Source organism: Odocoileus virginianus, chromosome 10 (genome assembly GCF_023699985.2).
Source record: "Odocoileus virginianus isolate 20LAN1187 ecotype Illinois chromosome 10, Ovbor_1.2, whole genome shotgun sequence".
Classification (NCBI taxonomy): Eukaryota; Metazoa; Chordata; class Mammalia; order Artiodactyla; family Cervidae; genus Odocoileus; species Odocoileus virginianus.
Window position 1 is genome coordinate 31,655,464 of NC_069683.1, and position 21,404 is coordinate 31,676,867.

A 21,404-nucleotide genomic window follows, 5' to 3' on the forward strand; every position below is an offset into this window, starting at 1 on the left:
TTATTTCCTATATGGAGTGGGATGCTTCTGAAAATCCAAAATAAGTGCTTCTCAAAAGAAGATCCTTAAAACTGTCTATAGAGGGTCCCTGAGCATCCTGAAGATTCTAACCTCACATTGTTCCAGCAGCTCCACCAGAGGCCCCCTTACCAAGCCACCAGGTGACAACCAGAATCTTTCCCACAGGCTGCCAGCCCCCCAGTCCCCCATGAGCCTTGAGAGAGAGGAGAGGGATAGTGGGTGGGGAGCGTACCGCAGGAACCCTGCCTCCCGAGAAGGGAAGCCAGCCACAGCGCTCTCCACAGCATCCGTGGAGAGAGGGATGTGCAAACCCTGGCAGGCTTCAGAGGCAAGGATGACGATGCCAAGCTGCAGTAACTTGTTGGACTTCTCTCCACCTTGAAGGCAAGAAATCTCTTTGTTAAGATCAATTAATGTCTAGAAAAAAAATGGTAGAATATATTTTTAGGGGATATTTGGGCATTTTATTTGTAAAGACAAAGGGAAAGAGGATTCTGTGTGAATTAAAAGGTGTGTGATGTTTCTTGGCAAGCTGTCAAAGAAAATTATATTACTCAACATTTATAAGAGGTGATGGCGGTGAGAATAAGAAAGAGGGCCTACTACATGGTTTTAATACAGTCCCTTCAAAAATTGAGGCTGAGAAAAAAGTGGCTATTAGGATCATGTTAGTGTACTAGTCCACATCCATGAATCCAGAGGCCAGGAGCATCAGCAGCCCAGAGACTAGCCACTGTACTTGGAGACCATTCTTCCAAAAGGGAAGTTTATCTCTCTTGTGGCTTCTTTGTCAGCTCCTGTTTATTCTCCTTCTTGAACCATCAGGCCATGGAATCTTGACTTACTGAGATCACCCACAAGCTGCCAATGGCCAAATCAAAAGACCTCTTTCCCCATTCTTAGAGGACTAGGTTTCATCCAGCATTTTACATTATTGACCATCCTTCTTGAAACCTAAGCTCTCTCCCCAGCTTCCATGCTCTGTCCTGCTTCTCCCCCTCCCCTTCTGCTCACTCCTTCAGCCTTTCCTCAGCTTCTCCTCTCTCCCGTTGCTCCTTTTCCTCTGAAAATAGCCTTTTCAAGGCTGCAACCCTCACCCTCACCCATATCTGCGACCTCCCAAATCACATAACCCCTGGCTGTTTTCCTAATCCCTAGACATCTGTAGCTGGACATCCCACAAGTATCTCTAAAGTTACCTGATACATACTTAATTCATCTGTACCCCTCACACCCTCCCCACATCTGCTTCTGCTATGATATTTCTTTTTTGGGCCAAGAGTACATGCAGAGGCAGTACAGTATAGTGGTTAGGAGCACCAAGTTCTGACTTCAGACAGTCCTGGCTTGGAATCCCTATTAGGCCACTTACTGGAGCAAAGAAATTGATCACTGAGCTTCGGTCTCTTCATCTGTAAATTTAGGGTTAAGGATAGTACCAATTTCTCAGGTTTACTGAGAGGATTATATGCACATAAAGGGTCTGGCCCAGAGTAAGGAATGAAATGCCAACTATTATTATGGTTTGAGCTTCCTGGGTGGCACTAGTGGTAAAATACTATTATGGTTAGCTTTTATCTACACAATCACTTGAGTCAGGTACCTGGAAGTTATTTGAGTATGTGTGAGACTTTTTCTTTCCTCCATTTTAAGCATTATTGGTCATCAAATCTTATCGAATCTGCGGACACAATGTTTTTTGAAACTGCTTTTTCCTTTTTGTCACCCTTGTATTCCTCAGCATATTTTATTTGGGTTTTTACATCTATGCATCTTCTCAACTGCCAGAGTAGTAGTTCTTTAGTACAGGTCTTTTTTTCCTCCTGTGCTAGAAGGGCAATAGTTCCCATCTCTTGACTACAAGATAGAGTCTAACATTTTTAGCACCAACATAAGACCCTTTACAACCGAACTCAGGCTGTAATTTAAGGTAATCTCCACTCAATTCCCCCTGTCAAAGCACCAGATTCATAGGACTGCCCCCTTTGCCCTGATGCCTGCCTCTGTGTAGCCTTTCTGATCCCTTGTTCATGCCAATCCCTCTGAATGGAAAGCCTTCCCTTCTGTTTCCCTAAATATCTTCTGATTCTTTTAAGACCCAGCCTAAGTGTCTAATCATAGTTAAGCCTTCCCTGACAGTTCTAGGAAGTCACTCCCTTCTCTTTGTTCCCTCTGAACACAGTTCTCACATATGTCACAGTGGTTATCACCTTGTACTGAGGACAGTTGCACACGCTTTGGAAACCCTATGCTAGAAATTACACGTTGTTTTATTTGCTTTTCATCCCCAGAGCCTAACTGAGAGTCTGGCAAAAAGATGGCGCTCAGAGAAGACTTGCACACAACCATGGAAAATAATGAATGAAGAAGGGATCAATTTGGGGGCGGAAAGGGTGGCACCACACCAGAGCAGTGTGGAATTAGTCCGAAAGCAGGGCCGTGCCAGGATGACTGGGCTTGAGCTGAGGGTGCAGGCTCTGTCTCAGCAGTTGTCTGACTCTGTCACTTCGCCTTTATAAGCCTCAGTTTCTTTTCGTGAACACAGGGTAAGGGTCCTCACCTGTTCTCACATCAGGGGCAATGTGAGAAACGCTGAGAGCAGGTGTGCAAGTCAGGAGTCTGTGAAGGGCGCTGGGGATGGGAGGTTCCCGGGACACTCGTGTGAGGCTGATTGCAGACCTGGATGAGGGCCCCCATCCTGTGGCTGTGCCCCGCCCTGGAAGCAGCTGCCCATCGCCTCTCACAGGCACTCGGGCTGGAAGAAGGTGGTGATTCAAGTGAGGCAAGTCTACCGGCTGCGGTGGTGCCAAGTCATAGTCCCCAGGTGTGCTGCAGGAGGCAGGGTAGCTTGCGAGTTATGTGACAGACCTTTTCTAATAAGACAAAAGGAGTGTTAAATAAACCCATGGAAGAAGGGAGACTCACAGAGCTTGGGTGCTTGAATTCCCCCTGAAGAGGAACGGCATGAAGTGAGGGTACCTGGTCACCCTGTGAGATGGGGTCAGACAGCCCCTTGTAAGTGCCCGCAAGGCTCCAGGCAGACGGGGCTTCAGGGAGGGATTCCTAAATGACCGTAGCTTGTTCTACAGCCTTACGGGGTGGGAAACAGGGAAGGGCCTGTGGGCAGTTGAGGGTTCCCAGGAGAGGAAGAAGGCCTCGACTGTGAAGCTAGACACAATTGACAAACCTGGAATTGGCTCTTAAATCCTGTTTCTCTCTTTATAAAGAGAAGAAAGACTCAGCCCAAATCCTGTACTCTGTGCCAGAAACACCTATGAATGACCAACCTCTGGTCAATGCTGTGGGAGGCCCGTGATCTGTGGGGCTGCGGCAGACACAGTGATGCTGGTGGCCAGGCAGGCTGGAGAGAAGGGGGTCTCTTACCTGAGGGGAGCCATTGGCCAAATCATGGATGCTTGCTTTCACCACCCAGGTAACTAGAAAGTAAGAAGAAAAGAAATCACAGATATGGGGCTTGCTTCGGCAGCACATATACTAAAATTGGAACGATACAGAGAAGATTAGCTTGGCTTCTGTGCAAGGCGGACACACAAATTTGTGAAGCGTTCCAATATTTTCATGTAAAATAGATGGCCAGTGCAAGTTCGATACATGAAGCGGGGCACCCAAAGCCAATGCTCTGGGACAGCCCAGAGGGACAGGGTGGAAAGGAGGTGGGAGGGGGTTCAGACGGGGGGGACACAAGTATACCCGTGGCTGACTCATGTTGATGCATGGAAAAAACCATCACAGTATTGTAAAGTAATGATCCTCCAATTAAAGTAATAATAATAAAAAATCACAGATATGGCCTCATTAAGAAAATATGGGGTTAGGGGACTTCCCTGGTGGTGCAGTGGCTCAGAAACCATGCTCCGGGCTTACTCCCTGGTCAAGGAGCTAGATCTCACGTGCCACAGCTGAGTTCATGTGCCACAACTAAGACCCAGCACAGTGAAATAAATATATACAGATTAAAAAAATCTGGGGTTAGGAGGTGGCTCTCCAAGGAGCCCTAGAATCAGAGGGAAAGCAAGGCCACCATCTTGACCACTGCAATACAGGCAGCAGTCAGTACTTCCAGAAGCCCAGTGAGGCTCTAGAGATTGCTCTCTTTTCTATGTACATAGATGATCCTAGGGCTCAGGAACATGAAGCAGTCTGTTTGACATCACTTGATGAGTTAAGAGCTCTAACAGGAGCATAATCAAGACTTGCAGCTTCATTCTAGTGGGTTATAGCTATGCATGCCCATCATCTGTAGGAAGTAACTCAGAGCCACGGTCTCAAGGCCCTGGTTAGCCGGCCTGTGGCGGTCAGCTGGAGAGACTCAGTAGGGTACAGCCAGAGGGAATAGGTTCATTACCAATAGGTTTCTGAAATAAAGTTTCTATAAAGTGACAAGATACTAGGCTAGTCTAATTTTTTCAAAAAGGTTTTGAAAATATCCAAAATTTGGAAAGTAGAAAATATTACAAGGTATTATGGGGAAATATTTTGTACAACACAAAGCAATTAGTAGGGAAATCTGAGTGTTATATAGCTGTTACTGCTGCTAAGTCGCTTCAGTCGTGTCCGACTCTGTGCGACCCCATGGACTGCAGCCTACCAGGCTCCTCCATCCATGGGATTTTCCAGCCAAGAGTACTGGAGTGGGGTGCCATTGCTTTCTCTGATAGCTGTTACTAAGAGATGATAAATGATCAAAATTGAGTGAAGTTGAAAATTTTAAACCTGAAAACTAGTAACAAGGAAGGAAATTGAGAAAGTTACTGTTAGTTACGTCTTCAAGGAGTAGATGGCTAGTATATTTAATCACATGACATCATTATTTATTATTCTCCAGTTGTAAGGTTTTGCAAAGCATAGAGCAAGAAGGAAAGCTCTAAGAGAAACTTGCTAAAAGGGTAGATCTTATAAGTTTTCATCACAAGGAAAAACAACTGTAACTATGCGGGGTGGTGGAAGTTGACTATACTTACTGCAGTGATAATTTTGCAAAAATACAAATATCAAACCATTATATTATATACCTGAAACTAATATGTTACATGTCAATTATACTTCAGTTAAATTAAAGGTGTGTTCTCCAGTTCTTTTCATGAAGAATGATGATACCAAAGTCTGGCAAAGGCAGATGATAGAAAACTATAGCCAATGGTTCTTAAACTTTTAGGTCTCAGGTCACCTTTACACGTTGAAAAATATCACTGAAAATCCTAAAGAGCTTTTGTTTATGGAAGTAATATTCATCAATAGTTAACATGCCAGAAATTAAAGCAGAAATTGTTTAGATTATGCATTTTTAAGATAACCACAATTAGAACTATTAAGTGAAAGTGAAGTCGCTCAGTCGTGTCCAACTCTTTGCGACCCCATGGACTGTAGCCTACCAGGCTCCTCGCTCCATGGGATTCTCCAGGCAAGAGTACTGGAGTGGGGTGCCATTTCCTTCTCCAGGGGATCTTCCCAACTCAGGGATCAAACCTGGGTCTCCCGCATTGCAGGCGGAGGCTTTAGCCTCTGAGCCACCAGGGAAGCCCAAACAAATAACATGTTTTCAAATAACCAAATCTTCTAAAACAAAAAAAAAAATTTACATTAAACTGGCATTGTTTCCTATTTCTCCAAAACTGTTTAATGTCTGGCTAAACAGAAGACAGATGGAATTTCCTATCTGCTTTTTACATGCAGTCTGTTGAGACATCACACGTTATGTTGTCTCTGGAAAACTCTATGACACATCCCTGAGAGAGTGGGAGTGAAAGAGGATAATATGTGTTAGTATTACTATGAAAGTGTTAGTCCCTCAGTCATGTCTGACTGTGAAGTCATAGACTGTAGCCTGCCAGACTCCTCTGTCCATGAAATTCTCCAGGCAAAAATACTGGAGTGGGTAGCCATTCCCTTCTCCAGGGGATCTTCCCAACCCAGGGACTGAACATGGGTCTCCTGCATAGAAGGCAGGTTATTTACCATCTGAGCCCACAGGGAATTCTGGGAAACACTGAGGGCAGGAAAAGGGGGTGACAGAGGATGAGATGGTTGGATGGCATTACCGACTCAGTGGACATAAGTTTGAGCAAACTCCAGGAGATAGTGAATTACAGGGAAGCCTGGCATGCTGCAATTTATAGGGTGGCAAAGAGTTGGACACAACTTAGCAACTGAACAGCAATTACTATGAAAAGCATTTTGACCTTGCAGACCCCCTAAAAGGATCTTGGAGATCCCCATCGGTCTCCAGACCACATTTTGAGAACCTCCACTGTAAGTCAATTTCAATTATGAATGTTGATGCAAAAACCTGAATGAAACAGTAACAGAGCCCAGCAGTACATTGAAAGATGAACGTATCATGTCCAAGTGGGATTCAGAACTGTAGGAATGTTAAGTCTGCCAGGCTCCTCCATCCATGGGATTCTCCAGGCAAGAATACTGGAGTGGGTTGCCATTTCCTTCTCCAGAACTTCCCGATCCAGGGATCGAACCCAAGTCTCCTGCTTTGCAGGCCAGCTCTTTACCATCGGAGCTACCAGGGAAGCCCTTAGGAAATCTATTAACATAGATTTAATATAGTAATAAGTCAAAGGAGAGAATCACTTAGTCATTATAATAGATGCTAAAAATATTTCACAAAATTCAATATTCATTTTTTTTCAATATTCATTTCTGATTTAAATATCTTAGGAAGAGAGATATAATAAAATATGTCTCTGTCCAACCAGCCTCCAGTTTAATTAAAATACACTAGAAGCATATTTTAGTGTGAAATAGTGTGAAGGGGCAGAAATTTCCCAAGCACTCGGGAACTCAAGTTCTGCTGGGGAAGCAGATTGCCTGTGATGGTGGTGAATGGGGAAGCAGCAGAAGACCCTAGTGGTCTGAGATGGTAGCTGAAAAATTAATGATCAATCAAGTTAAACCACGAGCTTCCACCATGCTCCTTTCCCCAGGTGTACTTATCTATTGGTGAAGCAACGAGCAAGGGTGACTTCCTGGTCTTCCCAGCAATGCTTGGTGGCAATCTGCACACTGACCTGCTATGGCCAAGAACTGACCATGGCCTCCTGCCTCCCACAGTCTGGCTGGGAAGGGACCTGGAAAGGGGGAGAGAGAGAGACTCTGTAAAGCCCACCTGGGAGGGGGCCAATGAGATACAACTTAGCTACCCATGAAGCCTCCTCACCATCAAGTCCAGGTCTGAGCATCTCCCTTGGACTGGAAACTCTAATGATACCTGGAAATAATGAGAAATGCTTATTGAATTCTAGAAATTATATATATATATATATAAACACACACATATATATAACTTATATATAACTAGAAATGTTTTACCCAAGAGTTAAACATCAAGGTCACTTTTGACTTTTTTTTGGTACCACTTATTGAGTCTCCAAACACTTTAGATCCTATATTCACAATATATCTTGAATCTATTTTTTTTCTTTGGGCTTGAATCTTCAGCATTGCTCACCTGGACTACTCTCCCTGGGGTTAATCTTTCCCTGTCCTCTCACTCCCAAATTAACCATCGAAGAATGTTTGTTTTGATTACATCACTCGCCTGATTACAACCATCCAAGTGTTCCCCACCGTGTATGGAATAAAGTTGTCATCCTATTTTTCTTCATCAAACAGCCCCAGTCAAACAGCAGTGTCCTAATCATCTCAGAAGTTATTTATTGTATTTTCTGGTATTCATGATTTTCTTGCATTGTGGTTTTTGGTGCACATTTCTCCATTTGTTGTCAACTTTATGGTAACCCACTCCAGTACTCTTGCCTGGAAAATCCCATAGACAGAGGAGCCTGGTAGGCTACCGTCCATGGGGTCGCAAAGAGACATGACCGAGCGACTTCACTTTCTTTCACTTTGTCAACTTTATTAAAGTAACATCCACACAGAAAAACACAAGTAATAAAACACTTTAAATGAATTTCTAAGAAGTACAGCTGGAACCCAGATTAAGATTTAGACTATTAGAATCTCTGAAGACACTCCAGTCACTGTGCCTCCAAAGCATAACTGCTATCCTGACACCTAACGCCATCTATTAGTTTTGAATGCTTTTAGTTTTACATAAGTCTATTCTATTCCCTGGCGTAGGAAATGGCAACCCACTCCAGTGTGCTTGCTGGAAAATTCCGTGGACAGAGGAACCTGGTGGACTACAGTCCATGGGGTTGCAAAGAGTCGGATATGAATGAGCATACATGCCCTCTCTCTCTGTATATGTTACTTTCGTTATTAGGATATAAATCCCTTTAAGATATCTAGGTTAGTACCTATGTAGTTCTCTGTATCCATCTCCCCCACGCTCTGGGCTCTGGTACAGAGATTTACCCAAAGAGAACACCAAATCAGGACACTGTATCAAGACAATGTGACAATGTCAACAGTTGAGGGATTTATACAGGAGTTCATTGTATTATTCTTCCATCTGTTCTGTAGATTTGAAAATTTTCAAAAAAAAAAGTGAAAGACAAAATAGCTTATTGGACGACTTATGCAATCCAGTTTAGGTGTGCTATTTAAAACAGGACACATGTAAACTCTTTATCTTATCCTTTGTAAGCTTTTGTGTATTTGTATAAGGGAAGAAACCCCCAAAAGTATGTGGGAGTTCAGTGAGAGGGAACCAGGAAAGCCTCCCTTCCTGGAGCTAGTTGTGGATTATTTACTTTTATTCATCAAATATTTATTTGGCATTTCCTGTGTCCTGGGCCCTGTGATAGGTGCTGGGAATAAAATGATGAATAAAATCTAGCCGAGAATAGTGATGAGACTCCTTGGCAGATATCCTGTGTGGTTCAGGCTGAGAAGACTTTGTTGAATATATCTCCTCCTGGTGGCCAAGAGCAGGAACCACGGCAGACACATCACAAAGAGGTTCCACCCGGGGTTTCTATGACTCATGCCTTCCAAGAAGCCAAAAACAACAACAAAAACCCCACAAAAACCAAAACCCAGAAAATTCAGACTGCTTCTATCTCTCCTAATTAAAAGGAATACTCGTCCACCACACTCTGTTTTTCTGTGCTCCATGTGTCAGATAATTTATAAAATTAAAAAAATTTTAGTTAAAAATAAGGTGATTTTTCTTTTGACAAAATATCAGAACGGAAATCTGAAAGTTCCCTTACCCTCAGCCTCTACTGCCCCCCCCACCACGTTTCCCACGGGGACCTGGATGTCACACTTGGATATCTGTGATGTTACAGAGGAAACAGGGAAAGGAGAAAGCCCAGCTTCTCCAAGCTCACCTGCATACAGACGTAGCAGTTCACTCACACTGTTTCCAGCAGATGGACCTTGTAAGTCAGATCAGATCTGGCAAACTATTTACCCAACCCTACTGAATGAATCACTTGAACTGGGAATTTGATTCTGTGACTGAAAGTATTTCAGTGCTGCTTTGAGCAAAGGAACATTGACCACATCCCATCCAGCTCTATGTGATGGCTTTTTTGATGTGGCAACTTGGCCAGGCTACAGCCTCCAGTTATTCAATAAAACATTAGTCTAGATGATGCTATGAAAAGATTTTGCAGATGTAATTAAAGTCCCTAATCAGTTGACTTTAGGTAAGGAAGACTGTCTTGGATTGTCTGAGTGGGCCTGATATCATTAGTTGGAAAGGCCTTAACACAGAAGCCTCCCCAGAAGAGAGAAGAAACTCAGCTTGTGGAGAATGGCCTCAGCCCACATCTGTGAAATTCCAGAGTCCTATGATCTTCCCTTTCTGCCTGTGTGCCTTGTAGATAGACTTGCTTAGTCAGCCCCCAAATCCTGTAAGCCAGTTCCTGGAGAATTAGCTTGCTAGATCTACCATAATAAAATATCACAGACAGGGTGACTTAGACAAAAATTTATTGCGTCACAGTTCTGGAGCCTAGGGGTCTGAGATGAAGGTGTTGGGAAGGTTGAGTCCTTCTGAGGATGGAGATGATAATGATGGACCACCTGCTCCAGGACTCTCCTCTAGCTTCTGGTGTTTTGCTGGCCATCTTCAGCATCCTTTGGTTCGTAAAAGGTACATCACTCCAGTCTCTGCCTTCATGTCCACATGGTGTTCTCCATATGCTCATGTCTCTCTCTCTAAACTCCCCCTTTTATAAGAACATGAGTCATATTGGATTAGGGCCAATACTAATGATATAATTTTAACTTGATTGCCTCTGTAAACACACTGTCTCCAAATTAGGCCACAAAACATGCCCTTAGGTACTGGACATTAGAACTCCAATATTATCTTTTGGGGGTTCTTGGTTGAACCCTGGACTAATACACTATATGTGCTTCTCATGGTCATGTTCTCCAAAGCAGCTTACCAGAATCCTTGGATTCTTCAGGTGGTACATTCCATGTCTCCAGAAACACGGATTCATTCTCTAATCCAGAGATGTTAAAATCTGGGTATAAGCATAATACAATTGCTCAGATCATGCAAACAAGGTCAGTGTTTAGGATTCATCAGAAAATTATTATTGTTAGAATTCTGGGGCATCTCGTCAGGTGGATTCTATGGGTATTTGAACTGTAAAGTGGGGGTGTTTTAACTATAACCTGGGTTTGCTATAAGCAGCTATTTATCGCTTAAAAAGAATGACCAACTTGAGAAGCCAATAACTAGCTTTCCAGGGTTTGGACGGAGTGCTCATGGGTGAGAGAGCTCGGAAGGAAGCTGAATCTTCTGGTGTCTAGGGACCAGGGGTTGGTGACAATACTTCATGTCTCGGAGCCTCCCTCGTGTGTCACATACCCTGGCTCCTGGCCAACCAGATCTCATCTGATTTAATCCTTACTACGTTCTTACTGTGGGTTTATTATTCTTCCCTAATAAGACTGAGGAGGATGAATCTTAGAGGACACTTAGATCACACATCTAGTAAGGAAACGCCAACATTCAGACATACAATTGATCTTCATTCTTTGTGGATTCTGAATTTTCAAATTCACCTACTCGCTGACATTTATTTGTTAATTCAAAACCAATCCTCCTGGTACTTTCACAGTCATTCATGGACATGTGCAGAGCATGAAAAATTTGAGTCACTTGAAGCATGTGTCCTGGCTGAGGTCTCGGCCACACTCTGCTGTCTGTTTCAGCTCTCACACTGTAAACAAGTGGCCTTGCATTGGTCTGCTAGCACCACTTTCTGTTTTGTCCTGCTTTTTGTATTTTTGTACTTTTATTTTTTAATTTTCAGGCATGCTGGTGTTTTTATCACCTTAATTACTTTTTAAAAATGTCTTACTTATTTTTAAATGAATTTTTATTGCATTATAGTTGCTTTACAATGTTTTACTAGCTTCTGCTGTACAGCAAAATGATCAGCTATCTGTATCTGTCTGTCTATAATATATATACATACACATATATGTGAGAGTCAGACTATTGAGAAAGCTCAGCACCAAAGAATTGATGCTTTTGAACTGTGGTGTTGGAGAAGGCTTGAGAGTCCCTTGGACTGCAAGGAGATCCAACCAGTCTATCCTAAAGGAGATCAGTCCTGAATGTTCATTGGAAGGACCGATGCTGAAGCTGAAATGCCAATACTTCGACCACCTGATGCGAAGAGCTGACCCATTTGAAAAGACTCTGATGCTGGGAAAGATTGAAGGCAGGAAGAAAAAGAAAGGGATGACAGAGGATGAGATGGTTGGATGGTATCACCAACTCGATGCACATGAGTTTGAGTCAACTCCGGGAGTTGGTGATGGACAGGGAGGCCTGGTGAGCTGCAGTTCATGGGATCACAAAGAGTTGGACACGACTGAGCGACTGAACTGAGCTGAACACATATATATTCCTTCTCTTTTGGATTTCCTTTCTATTTAGGCCATCACAGAGCATTTAGTAGAGGTCCCTGTGCTCTGCAGTAGGTTCCCGGTTAGTTATCTATTTTATACATGTATCAACAGTGTGTACATGTCAATCCCGATCTCCCAATTCATCCCACCCCGTCCTCCTTTCCCTCTTGGTATTCATACACTTGTTTTCTCCATCTATGTCACTATTTCTGCTCTGCAAATAAGATAATCTGTACCATTCTCTAGATTCCACTTAATATGCATTAATATTTGATATTTGTTTTTCTCTTTCTGACCTACTTCACTCTGTGATAGTCTCTAGTCCACGTCTCTGCATTTTTGTGCTTTTTTTGGTGGTTGAAATGGCCCTAAACATAGTGATTCAGTGCCATCTAGTGTTCCTAAGTACAAAAAGGCTGGGTTGTCAGATCTGAAAGAGACACATGCACCCCAGTGTTCATCGCAGCACTGTTTATCATAGCCAGGACATGGAAGCAACCTAGATGCCCATCAGCAGATGAATGGATAAGGAAGCTGTGGTACATATACACCATGGAATATTACTCAGCCATTAAAAAGAATTCATTTGAATCAGTTCTAATGAGATGGATGAAACTGGAGCCCATTATACAGAGTGAAGTAAGCCAGAAAGATAAAGACCATTACAGTATACTAACACATATATATGGACTTTAGAAAGATGGTAATGATAACCCTATATGCAAAACAGAAAAAGAGACACAGATGTATAGAACAGATTTTTGGACTCTGTGGGAGAAGGCGAGGGTGGGATGTTTCAAGAGAACAGCATCGAAACATGTATATTATCTAGGGTGAAACAGATCACCAGCCCAGGTTGGATGCATGAGACAAGTGCTCAGGCCTGGTGCACTGGGAAGACCCAGAGGGATCGGGTGGAGAGGGAGGTGGGAGGGGGGACCGGGATGGGGAATACATGTAAATCTATGGCTAATTCATTTCAATGTATGACAAAAACCACTACAATATTGTGAAGTAATTAGCCTCCAACTAATAAAAAAAAATAAATTAAAAAAAAAAAGGGCTGGGTTGTGCCCTATGTAATGGATAAACTTTGTTCAGGCACAAGTTACAGTGGTATTGGCTGTGAGTGAGTTCAGTGTTAATGAGTCAACAATGTATACTAAATAAGGTGACCTGAAACAGAAATACACATAAAACCAGAGGCTGATAGGAACCCTAGCTCCGCATAACCCCAGGAGCAGTGGTTCAGGGTTCACAGAGTCAGTGAATAGAGAGTTGACTGTACCAACGCTGAGCTCTAAAAGTTGCTCTATTTACCACATCAGGAGGACGAGACTCAGAGTTGGTACCTCAGTCCTCTTACCTGTTTCATGAATGAAGGAAACTGTAGCCTGGAAGCCTCTGAAGGTCGTGTTTTCATTGGACTGGAAGCTGATGGACATTACCCCAGTGATGCTCACCACGGGGGTGGGGACAGCAAAGCCACACAGCCGAGCTGGTTCAAGCCCAGCCCAAGCACCACAGGATCCAGGGCCCAGCACATAGACATGGCAGTGGATAGAAGCAAAAAGATTGTCCTTCAGGTAACTGTTAAGAAATAAACTTTTCCAGTGGGTGTCACAATTCATTTTCAAAATGGAAAAGGCAGACTGCATCTTTGTACTACATATTTAACCCTGCTAACATTTCAATTCTGTTTATCTCCCAAATACTCCCACTGGGAATGCCACTAAAAGAACTGATTCCAGCCACAGGGCTTGTTTCAATGGCACTTTCCCCTCTGACCCCTAGTCTATGTGGGCCTTCCTAATGAAATGGTTCTTTGATTTTCCCTGAAGCTCTCCCCACCCTCGCTCCATGCCTCCCCCCCACAACTGGGGAGAAGGAGGAGAGGTGATGGGAGCACAGGGGAGGATGGAGATGATGCAGGGAAAGGAACACTGAGCCACCACTTCCCTATTATTCCCTAAAAGGATTCCCAAGAAGGACCAGACCCAGATGCAAACTAGGGAAGCCGAGGCTCCCGGGGAACACAAACCTATTTCTTTGTTTGTTTTTTAAAATTTATTTATTTTTTAATTGAAGGATAATTGCTTTACAGAATTTTGTTGTTTTATGTCTAACCTCAACATGAATCAGCCACAGGTATGCATGTGTCCCCTCCCTTTTGAACCTCCCTCCCATCTCCGCCCGATCCCACCCCTCTGGATTGATACAGAGCCCCTGCACAAACCTATTTCTTTTTTCCTTTCTACATCCCTGTGTATGCTCACATAGTCAGAAGTGCAGTCTCCATTTTCTTCTATTTTTAGGTCCTGAAATGAAAGCTGAGAAGGCTCCATGTTACATTCAGAGTTGACAATATGAATACATTAACTAATTTTGGGCAAGCAGAAGAATTTCAATTGTTCAGCTTGCTCTGGAGCAAGATGAGAAAAGTAACAGAGCATTCGTGAATGAGTTATATTACTTAGGAAAAGATGCTAAACCACAGGCTCCCAAACCTCTTGAAACATGTAAGCACCTGATTATGGGCCAAATATAAGTGTGGGAAAAGGCGCAATATTTGAGCTCCCCAGTTGCCTCCTTAAAGGAGCAAAGAAACTTCAAAGAACAATGTTCAAGCAATCTGATATCCCTAACCAATTGAGTTTAAAGAAAGGAGCAGTGGGAGATAGAAATGATGAGGTAGCAGTCTAGATTTTATACATGCAGGTGATCAGGATTCAATGGATCCTAAACACTCAGCAAAAGACACAGAGGCCTGTATGTCTGGGACAAAAGTGGAGCCAAATGATGATTCATGGTAACAAGACATGGGGTCAAGGAGACATGTCAGAAATAGGATTCATTCAAACGTTTCTTAAATCCTTCCTGGAATTCTTTCTGGAAACAGATACTTTCAGTTACTCTGACCATTCTGTCTTATGGAAAGAGGTTTTAAAAAAGGAGGAAAATTACATAAATCTTTTTTAAACCAGAAATTTCCCACACAGGGGATCTATAATCCCTATAAAAAATAACTTAAAGAAAATTCAAAATATTTCTAGAAGTGAGGGGGTTGCAGAGGCTGAGATGGTTAGATAGCATCACTGACTCAATGAACACGAGGCTGAGCAAACTCCAGGAGATCATGAAGGACAGGGAAGACTGCTGTGTTGCAGTCCATGGGGCGGCAAAAAGTTGGACATGACTTAGCGACTGAACAATAACAACAAACCTATTTTGTGTAATATAACATTTAAAATTTAGAATTTAAAATGTTCAAAGTTGGTGAACAGAACATGCAGAGCAATAAAACTTATGATGAATAATAGACTTTTTTCTCTTTGAGTCAGATGGTCTGCACATAGTCATGACCTGTCATATCAACTTACAAATGACTGTCTCAAATGGGCCCTGCAGGGTGATGCTGCCGCTGGCCGATGTGAGTGCATCTTTTTATTGATGCACAGCACTCAGTGTAGTTGGTTGCACAGGTGTTTTTGAATCACTTCAAGCTCTTCCATGTTTAGACTTTCAACTAAATTTTGTCTTCTTCCTCTTTTTGGAAGTATGCTCATACTTAATCTTTTCTCCTCTATCACTATATGGTGGTGGTGGTTTAGTCACTAAGTCCTGTCTGACTTTTGTGATCTCATTGACTCTAGCCTGCCAGGCTCCTCTGTCCATGGGATTCTCCAGGCAAGAATACTAGAGTGGGTTGCCACGCCCTTCGCCACAGGATCTTCCCAACCCAGGGATCAAACCCGGGTCTCCTGAATTGTAGGCATATTCTTTACCAACTGAACTATGAGGGAAGCCCTACATACTTCCCTTAATCCCACTACATAGCTTCCCTTAATCCTACTTTGTTTTGAACCGTCTGCCTGACTCTGCTTGGGTTTCAGGAACTTTTAGGATGAAAACAGCTACATTTGCTTTACTTCCTCTGTGTCTTCTCACATTTAAAACCTGTGTGATCTTGTTCTACCTCCGACATCTGAGCTAACTTGACCTTTCAGATGCCACCACCTCCACCTCCTTTCAATTGTCCATCTCAATTATTCTACCTTCTTTATGAGGGGTTGAGGTGGGGACGGGATAACAGGCGCTCAGTCCTCCTAATTTTTTTTTTTTTAAAGTTCTGTCTTTTTACTTTGTTAACATTTAAAAGCATGTTTGAAAAAAACAAAAGGTTTCAGAGCTACACAATGGTTTCTCTGTGGAAGGGAGAGAGAAAAGAGGGAAGGAGATCAAGATCTATCAAGAGGAGAGGTGGTGGAGGGAGGGATGGAGAGGAAGGCAAGTCAAGAAGGGAGGAGTCCTCCTTCTCTTCAAATTCTAACTTTGTGTGGGAAATTCAAGCTGTTGGCCATAACTTTTTGTTTGTTTTGGTTTTTGTTTTAAAAGCTCTCTTCTCTGGACTGTCATAACACTGCACCAATTTGGTTCTTCTCCTAGGTCAGATCTTTTTTTTTTTTTTGGCCTCAAATATACGAGAACTTTGAGGTCTCGTTCACCCTTGCTCCTTCCCCATTGTTTTATAATCTAATTTGTCTTCTTCATATACTTTCTTGCTTTCAATAATGAAAGAGAAAATGTTCTAAATAAATGCTTAATTCCAACCTTACCCTGACTGCAGTACCATCTACCTGAAGGCATGTCTGCCGACAGCACACTAGTGTGAAGTGAACAAGCATACAAACAGATGACCAAAACACCGCAGTCGAAGGCTCTATATATTCTGCATCCTGACATTTAAAGCCCTCCATACTTTGATCTCAGCCTTGCCTTCTATCACCCCTCCTGCTACACGTTATGCTAGTCCCTGAACCTGTTCTGCACTGCACTTTTGTTATCCATGTCTCACAACGTGTTTTGGTAACAGTTTAATTAATAAGGAAGAAATGCTTATTTCTTGAAAGGACTAGACATGGATGGAGCAAGTTAACCTGGTATATAGGTAAAGGCAGCTTTTCAACAAAAAGTAAAGTGCACAGTTGCCTCTGCAACTCAAAAAGACAAAAAGTAAAGTGCACAGTTGGACAAAGTGGCAAAAAGTAAAGACACAGTTGCCTCTGATCTCAAAAATGAAAGAATGATCTGTTTGTTTCCAAGGCAAACCATTCAATATCACAGTAATCCAAGTCTATGCCCCAACCAGTAATGCTGAAGAAGCTGCAAGTTGAATGGTTCTATGAAGAACTAACACTCAAAAAAAGTATCCTTCTTATAATAGGGGACTGGAATGCAAAAGTAGGAAGTCAAGAGATACCTGGAGTAACAGGCAAATTTGGCCTTGGAGTACAAAATGAAGCAGGGCAAAGGCTAACAGGGTTTTGCCAAGAGAACACACTGGTCATAGCAAACACCCTCTTCCAAAAATGCAAGAGAAGACTCTACACATGGACATCACCAGATGGTCAACACCAAAATTAGATTGTTTATATTTTTTGCAGTCAAAGATGGAGAAGCACTAGACAGTCAGCAAAAACAAGACCAGGAGCTGACTGTGGCTCAGATCATGAACTCCTTATTGCAAAATTCAGATTTAAATTGAAGAAAGTGGGGAAAACCACTAGACCATTCAGGTATGACCTAAATCAAATCCCTTATGATTATCCAGTGGAAGTGACAAATAGATTCAAGGAATTAGATCTTATAGAGTGCCTGAAGAACTATGGATGGAGGTTCGTGACATTGTACAGGAGACAGGGATCAAGACCATCCCCCCAAAAAAGAAAAGGAAAAAGGCAAAATTGTTGTCTGAGGAGGCCTTACAAATAGCTGTGAAAAGAAGAGAAGTGAAAGGCAAAGGAGAAAAGGAAAGATATTCCCATTTGAATGCAGAGTTCCAAAGAAGAGCAAGGAGAGATAAGAAAGCCTTCCTCAGTGATCAATGCAAAGAAATAGAGGTAAACAATAGAATGGGAAAGACTAGACATCTCTTCAAGAAAATTAGAGATACCAAGGGAATATTTCATGCACAGATGGGCAAATAAAGAACAGAAATGGTATGGACCTAACAGAAGCAGAAGATATTGAGAAGACGTGGCAAGAATACACAGAAGAACTATACAAAAAAGATCTTTATGATCCAGATAACCACGATGGTGTGATCACTCACCTAGAGCCAGACATCCTGGAATATGAATTCAAGTGGGCCTTAGGAAGCATCACTAAGAACAAAGCTAGTGGAGGTGGTAGAATTCCAGTTGAGCTATTTCAAATCTAAAAGATAATGCTGTGAAAGTGCTGCACTCAATAAGCCAGGAAAATTTGGAAAACTCAGCAATGGCCACAGGACTGGAAAAGGTCAGTTTTCATTCCAATCCTAAAGAAAGCCAATGCCAAAGAATGTTCAAACTACCACACCATTGCACTCATCTCACATGCTAGCAAAGTAACGCTCAAAATTCTCCAAGTCAGGCTTCAACAGTACATGAACCACGAACTTCCAGATGTTCAAGTTGGATTTAGAAAAAGCAGAGGAACCAGAGATCAAATTGCCAACATCTGTTGGCTCATCGAAAAAGCAAGAAAGCTCCAGAAAAACAACTATTTCTGCTTTATTGACTATGCCAAAGCCTTTGGCTGTGTGGATCACAACAAACTGAAAGTTTCTTGAAGAGATGGCAATACCAGACCACTTGACCTGCCTCCTGAGAAATCTGTATGCCAGGTCAAGAAGCAGCAGTTAGAACTGGACATGGAACAACAGCCTGGTTCCATATCGGGAAAGGAGTACATCACGGCTGTATATTGTCACCCTGCTTATTTAACTTTTTGCAAAGTACATCATGGGAAATGCTGGGCTGCATGAAGCACAAGCTGGAATCAAGATTGTCACAAGAAATATCAGTAACCTCAGATATGCAGATGATAACATGCTTATGGCAGAAAGTGAAGAACTAAAGAGCCTCTTGATGCAAGTGAAAGAGGAGAGTGAAAAAGTTGGCTTAAAGCTCAACATTCAGAAAACTAAGATCATGGCATCCGGTCCCATCACTTCATGGCAAATAGATGGGGAAACAATGGAAACAGTGAGAAACTATTTTTTGGGGCTCCAAAATCACTGCAGATGGTGACTGCAGCCATGAAATTGAAAGACGCTTGCTCGTTGGAAGAAAACCTATGACCAATCTAGATAGCATATTAAAAAGGGGAGACATAACTTTGCCAACAAAGGTCCATCTAGTCAAAGCTATGGTTTATCCAGTGGTCATATATGGATGTGAGAGTTGGACTATAATGAAAGTTGAGCGCCGAAGAAGTGATGTTTTTGAACTGTGGTGTTGGAGAAGACCCTTGAGGGTCCCTTGGACTGAAAGGAGATACAACTAGTCAATTCTAACGGAAATCAGTCTGAATATTCTTTGGAAGGATTGATGCTGAAGCTGAAACTTCAATACTCTGGCCACCTGATGCGAAGAACTGACTCATTTGAAAAGCCCCTGGTGCTGGGAAAGACTGAAGGCAGGAGGAGAAGGGAGTGACAGAGGACGAGATGATTGGATGGCATCACCGACTGTCTGGATCAGAGTCTGAGTCAGCTCTGGGAGTTGGTGATGGACAGGGAAGCAGTTGTGCTGCAGCTTATAGGGTCACCAAGAGTCAGACACGACTGAGCAACTGAACTGAAAGCGCACAGTTGCCATCTAGTGGCAAGTGCGGGTAGTTGCAGGACAGAATACGCCGGTCTGATATCAAGTATTTATCAAGAGATTTGTGTGCCAGGTGCTAGGTTCTAGGTACAAGGGATACAGCGGCAAATGCATCAGGTAAAAACCTCTGCCCTCATGGTGTCCATGTGAGCGATTCTGTGGAGATTCACAGCCAAATAAGGGTACCTTAACTAGGTAATGTTTGGGGGCTTGAAAGACCCAATTGCAGCTGGCCATGTCGCTGTAGTCTTCAGGATAGTGAAGACTCTGTATGAGGCCTTCTTCAAACAGGATCGTTAAGGAGTCGCAGCCAGAATCTGCAATACAAAGGAGAAGGTCCAAGCAGCGGCATCACCATGGACAGAGGGGACCTCTTTGTTCTCACCCTTGTGTCCCGCATGAGAGATGCCTGAACTGACTCTTCAGGCAGAGCCATCTAGAAGGGGGAGGTCTGTGCCCTGGTTCGGGAGAAGCCATCAAGCTCTCTTGGCTCACGTGGGTGGGCAACAAGCATGCATTTGCAAGACTGCACGAGAAGCCCCTGTATCCCTGTCTCGCTGACCTTGGGCTCGTCTTTGCTGTGGAGCCCAGGGGGCCTTGGGTGGTCTCCCTACCCATCATCTAATTCCTATGGGGCCTCAACTTCTGCAAAAGGTCAGCACAGTGTATGATAAGAGTTAACAGTTTTACCAGGAAGGTAGTTTGGTTTAAGAGCTTTATAGGTGAGATTGAACCCAACGGCATAATCTGTGTTATCAGAGATGAAGCTCAGCCTCATAGCGTTGGAGCCAATAAGAATTGATGAAGCCAGTCTCTCTCCACAGAATTTCGCTGCAACATAAGAAAGAAGAGTCTTTGCTCAGAGCCTAGAAAACAGCACCCGTTAAAAGACTTACAGGGACCTGAACATTCATGATAGTGCAGGCTTGTCTGAACCAGGGCTTCTCAACCTTGGCACTACTGATGTTCTGAGCTGGAACGTTCTGTGTGTTCAGGCTGTTCTGTACATTGTAGGATGTTTTGCAGCATTGCTGGCTGCAAAAGTGTTTTGCAACATTCTCTCTAGTTGTGACAGCCAAAATTTGCTCCTGAGACATTGTTAAAGGTCTCCTGGGGGAAGTGAGGACAGGCCATATCCATCTCCAGTTTAGAACCACAGGAATGCACCTCCATTTCTGTTTCTTACATAAGTAACTTTTCTCTCCTAGTTGTGGTTATCTGTTGCTGTCTTCCTTTTGAGCTGGATGAGGCAGGTAAAGGTTATTTTCATGCTCAAGAGAGCAGGAGTCTGCCTGAGAGGCCCTGAAAGGCACAACTGTAGGTCTGTATTTTACTCCCAATGGGCTCCAGGTCTGGCAAATGAGTCTAGGAAGCCTGGTTCCATGGGAAGCAAAGGCAGTAAGTGAAATGCACTGGGGCCTTCCAGTCCTCACACAGGCTCAGATTTCGTTCCTTTCCACCATCAATTCAAAGTCTCAACAGTGGAGACAGGAAGTGTGCTGTTTATAAATGCCTTGGGGCTTGACATATTATAACCAGGCCCCAGTAAGTCCTCCTAGCATAGGGTCCATTTGATAGTGTGAACATCCACTCACCAATAAGTGTGTCTTCTAAAGAATATATCGACAGGTAATTATGGTCACAAGACTCTGCATCAAAGTGGGAAAAACTGAGGAGCACGTGCATTCCCTCTGGTGCCAACAGGGTCCAGGCACACTGTCTGCAGGTAGACACATTGAGAGGGTGTTATTTTCAGATAGAAAGTGGCTGTCACTGTCGAATGAGTGGGGCAGAGTCAAACTGGAGGTGGGACAAAGGAATGGATAAAGAAGATATGGTACATATTTATGATGGAATATTACTCAGCCATTGAAAAGAATGAAATAATGCCATAGGCAGCAATATGAATGGACC

The 21,404-nt window shown here is 43.1% G+C and overlaps 1 protein-coding gene and 1 non-coding gene across 2 annotated transcripts in view; one reads left to right on the plus strand and one right to left on the minus strand.

Annotated features, from left to right (window-relative positions):
* Positions 1-3,314: 3,314 nt before the first annotated feature.
* OVCH2 (ovochymase 2) overlaps positions 3,315-21,404 on the minus strand; it is a 31,438-nt gene continuing 13,348 nt past the window's right edge. Inside the window, exons 10-16 of the mRNA XM_070472800.1 lie at positions 21,086-21,210; positions 20,181-20,321; positions 19,677-19,807; positions 14,078-14,171; positions 13,208-13,339; positions 10,359-10,439; positions 3,315-3,382 (exon numbers count right to left, since the gene is read on the minus strand). Of these exons, the coding sequence (XP_070328901.1) occupies positions 3,315-3,382; positions 10,359-10,439; positions 13,208-13,339; positions 14,078-14,171; positions 19,677-19,807; positions 20,181-20,321; positions 21,086-21,210 (772 nt within the window). The remainder of the gene's footprint in view (positions 3,383-10,358; positions 10,440-13,207; positions 13,340-14,077; positions 14,172-19,676; positions 19,808-20,180; positions 20,322-21,085; positions 21,211-21,404) is intronic.
* Positions 3,493-3,599, plus strand: LOC139037308 (U6 spliceosomal RNA). The gene has a single exon (XR_011490129.1). It is a non-coding gene; the product is annotated as a U6 spliceosomal RNA (small nuclear RNA).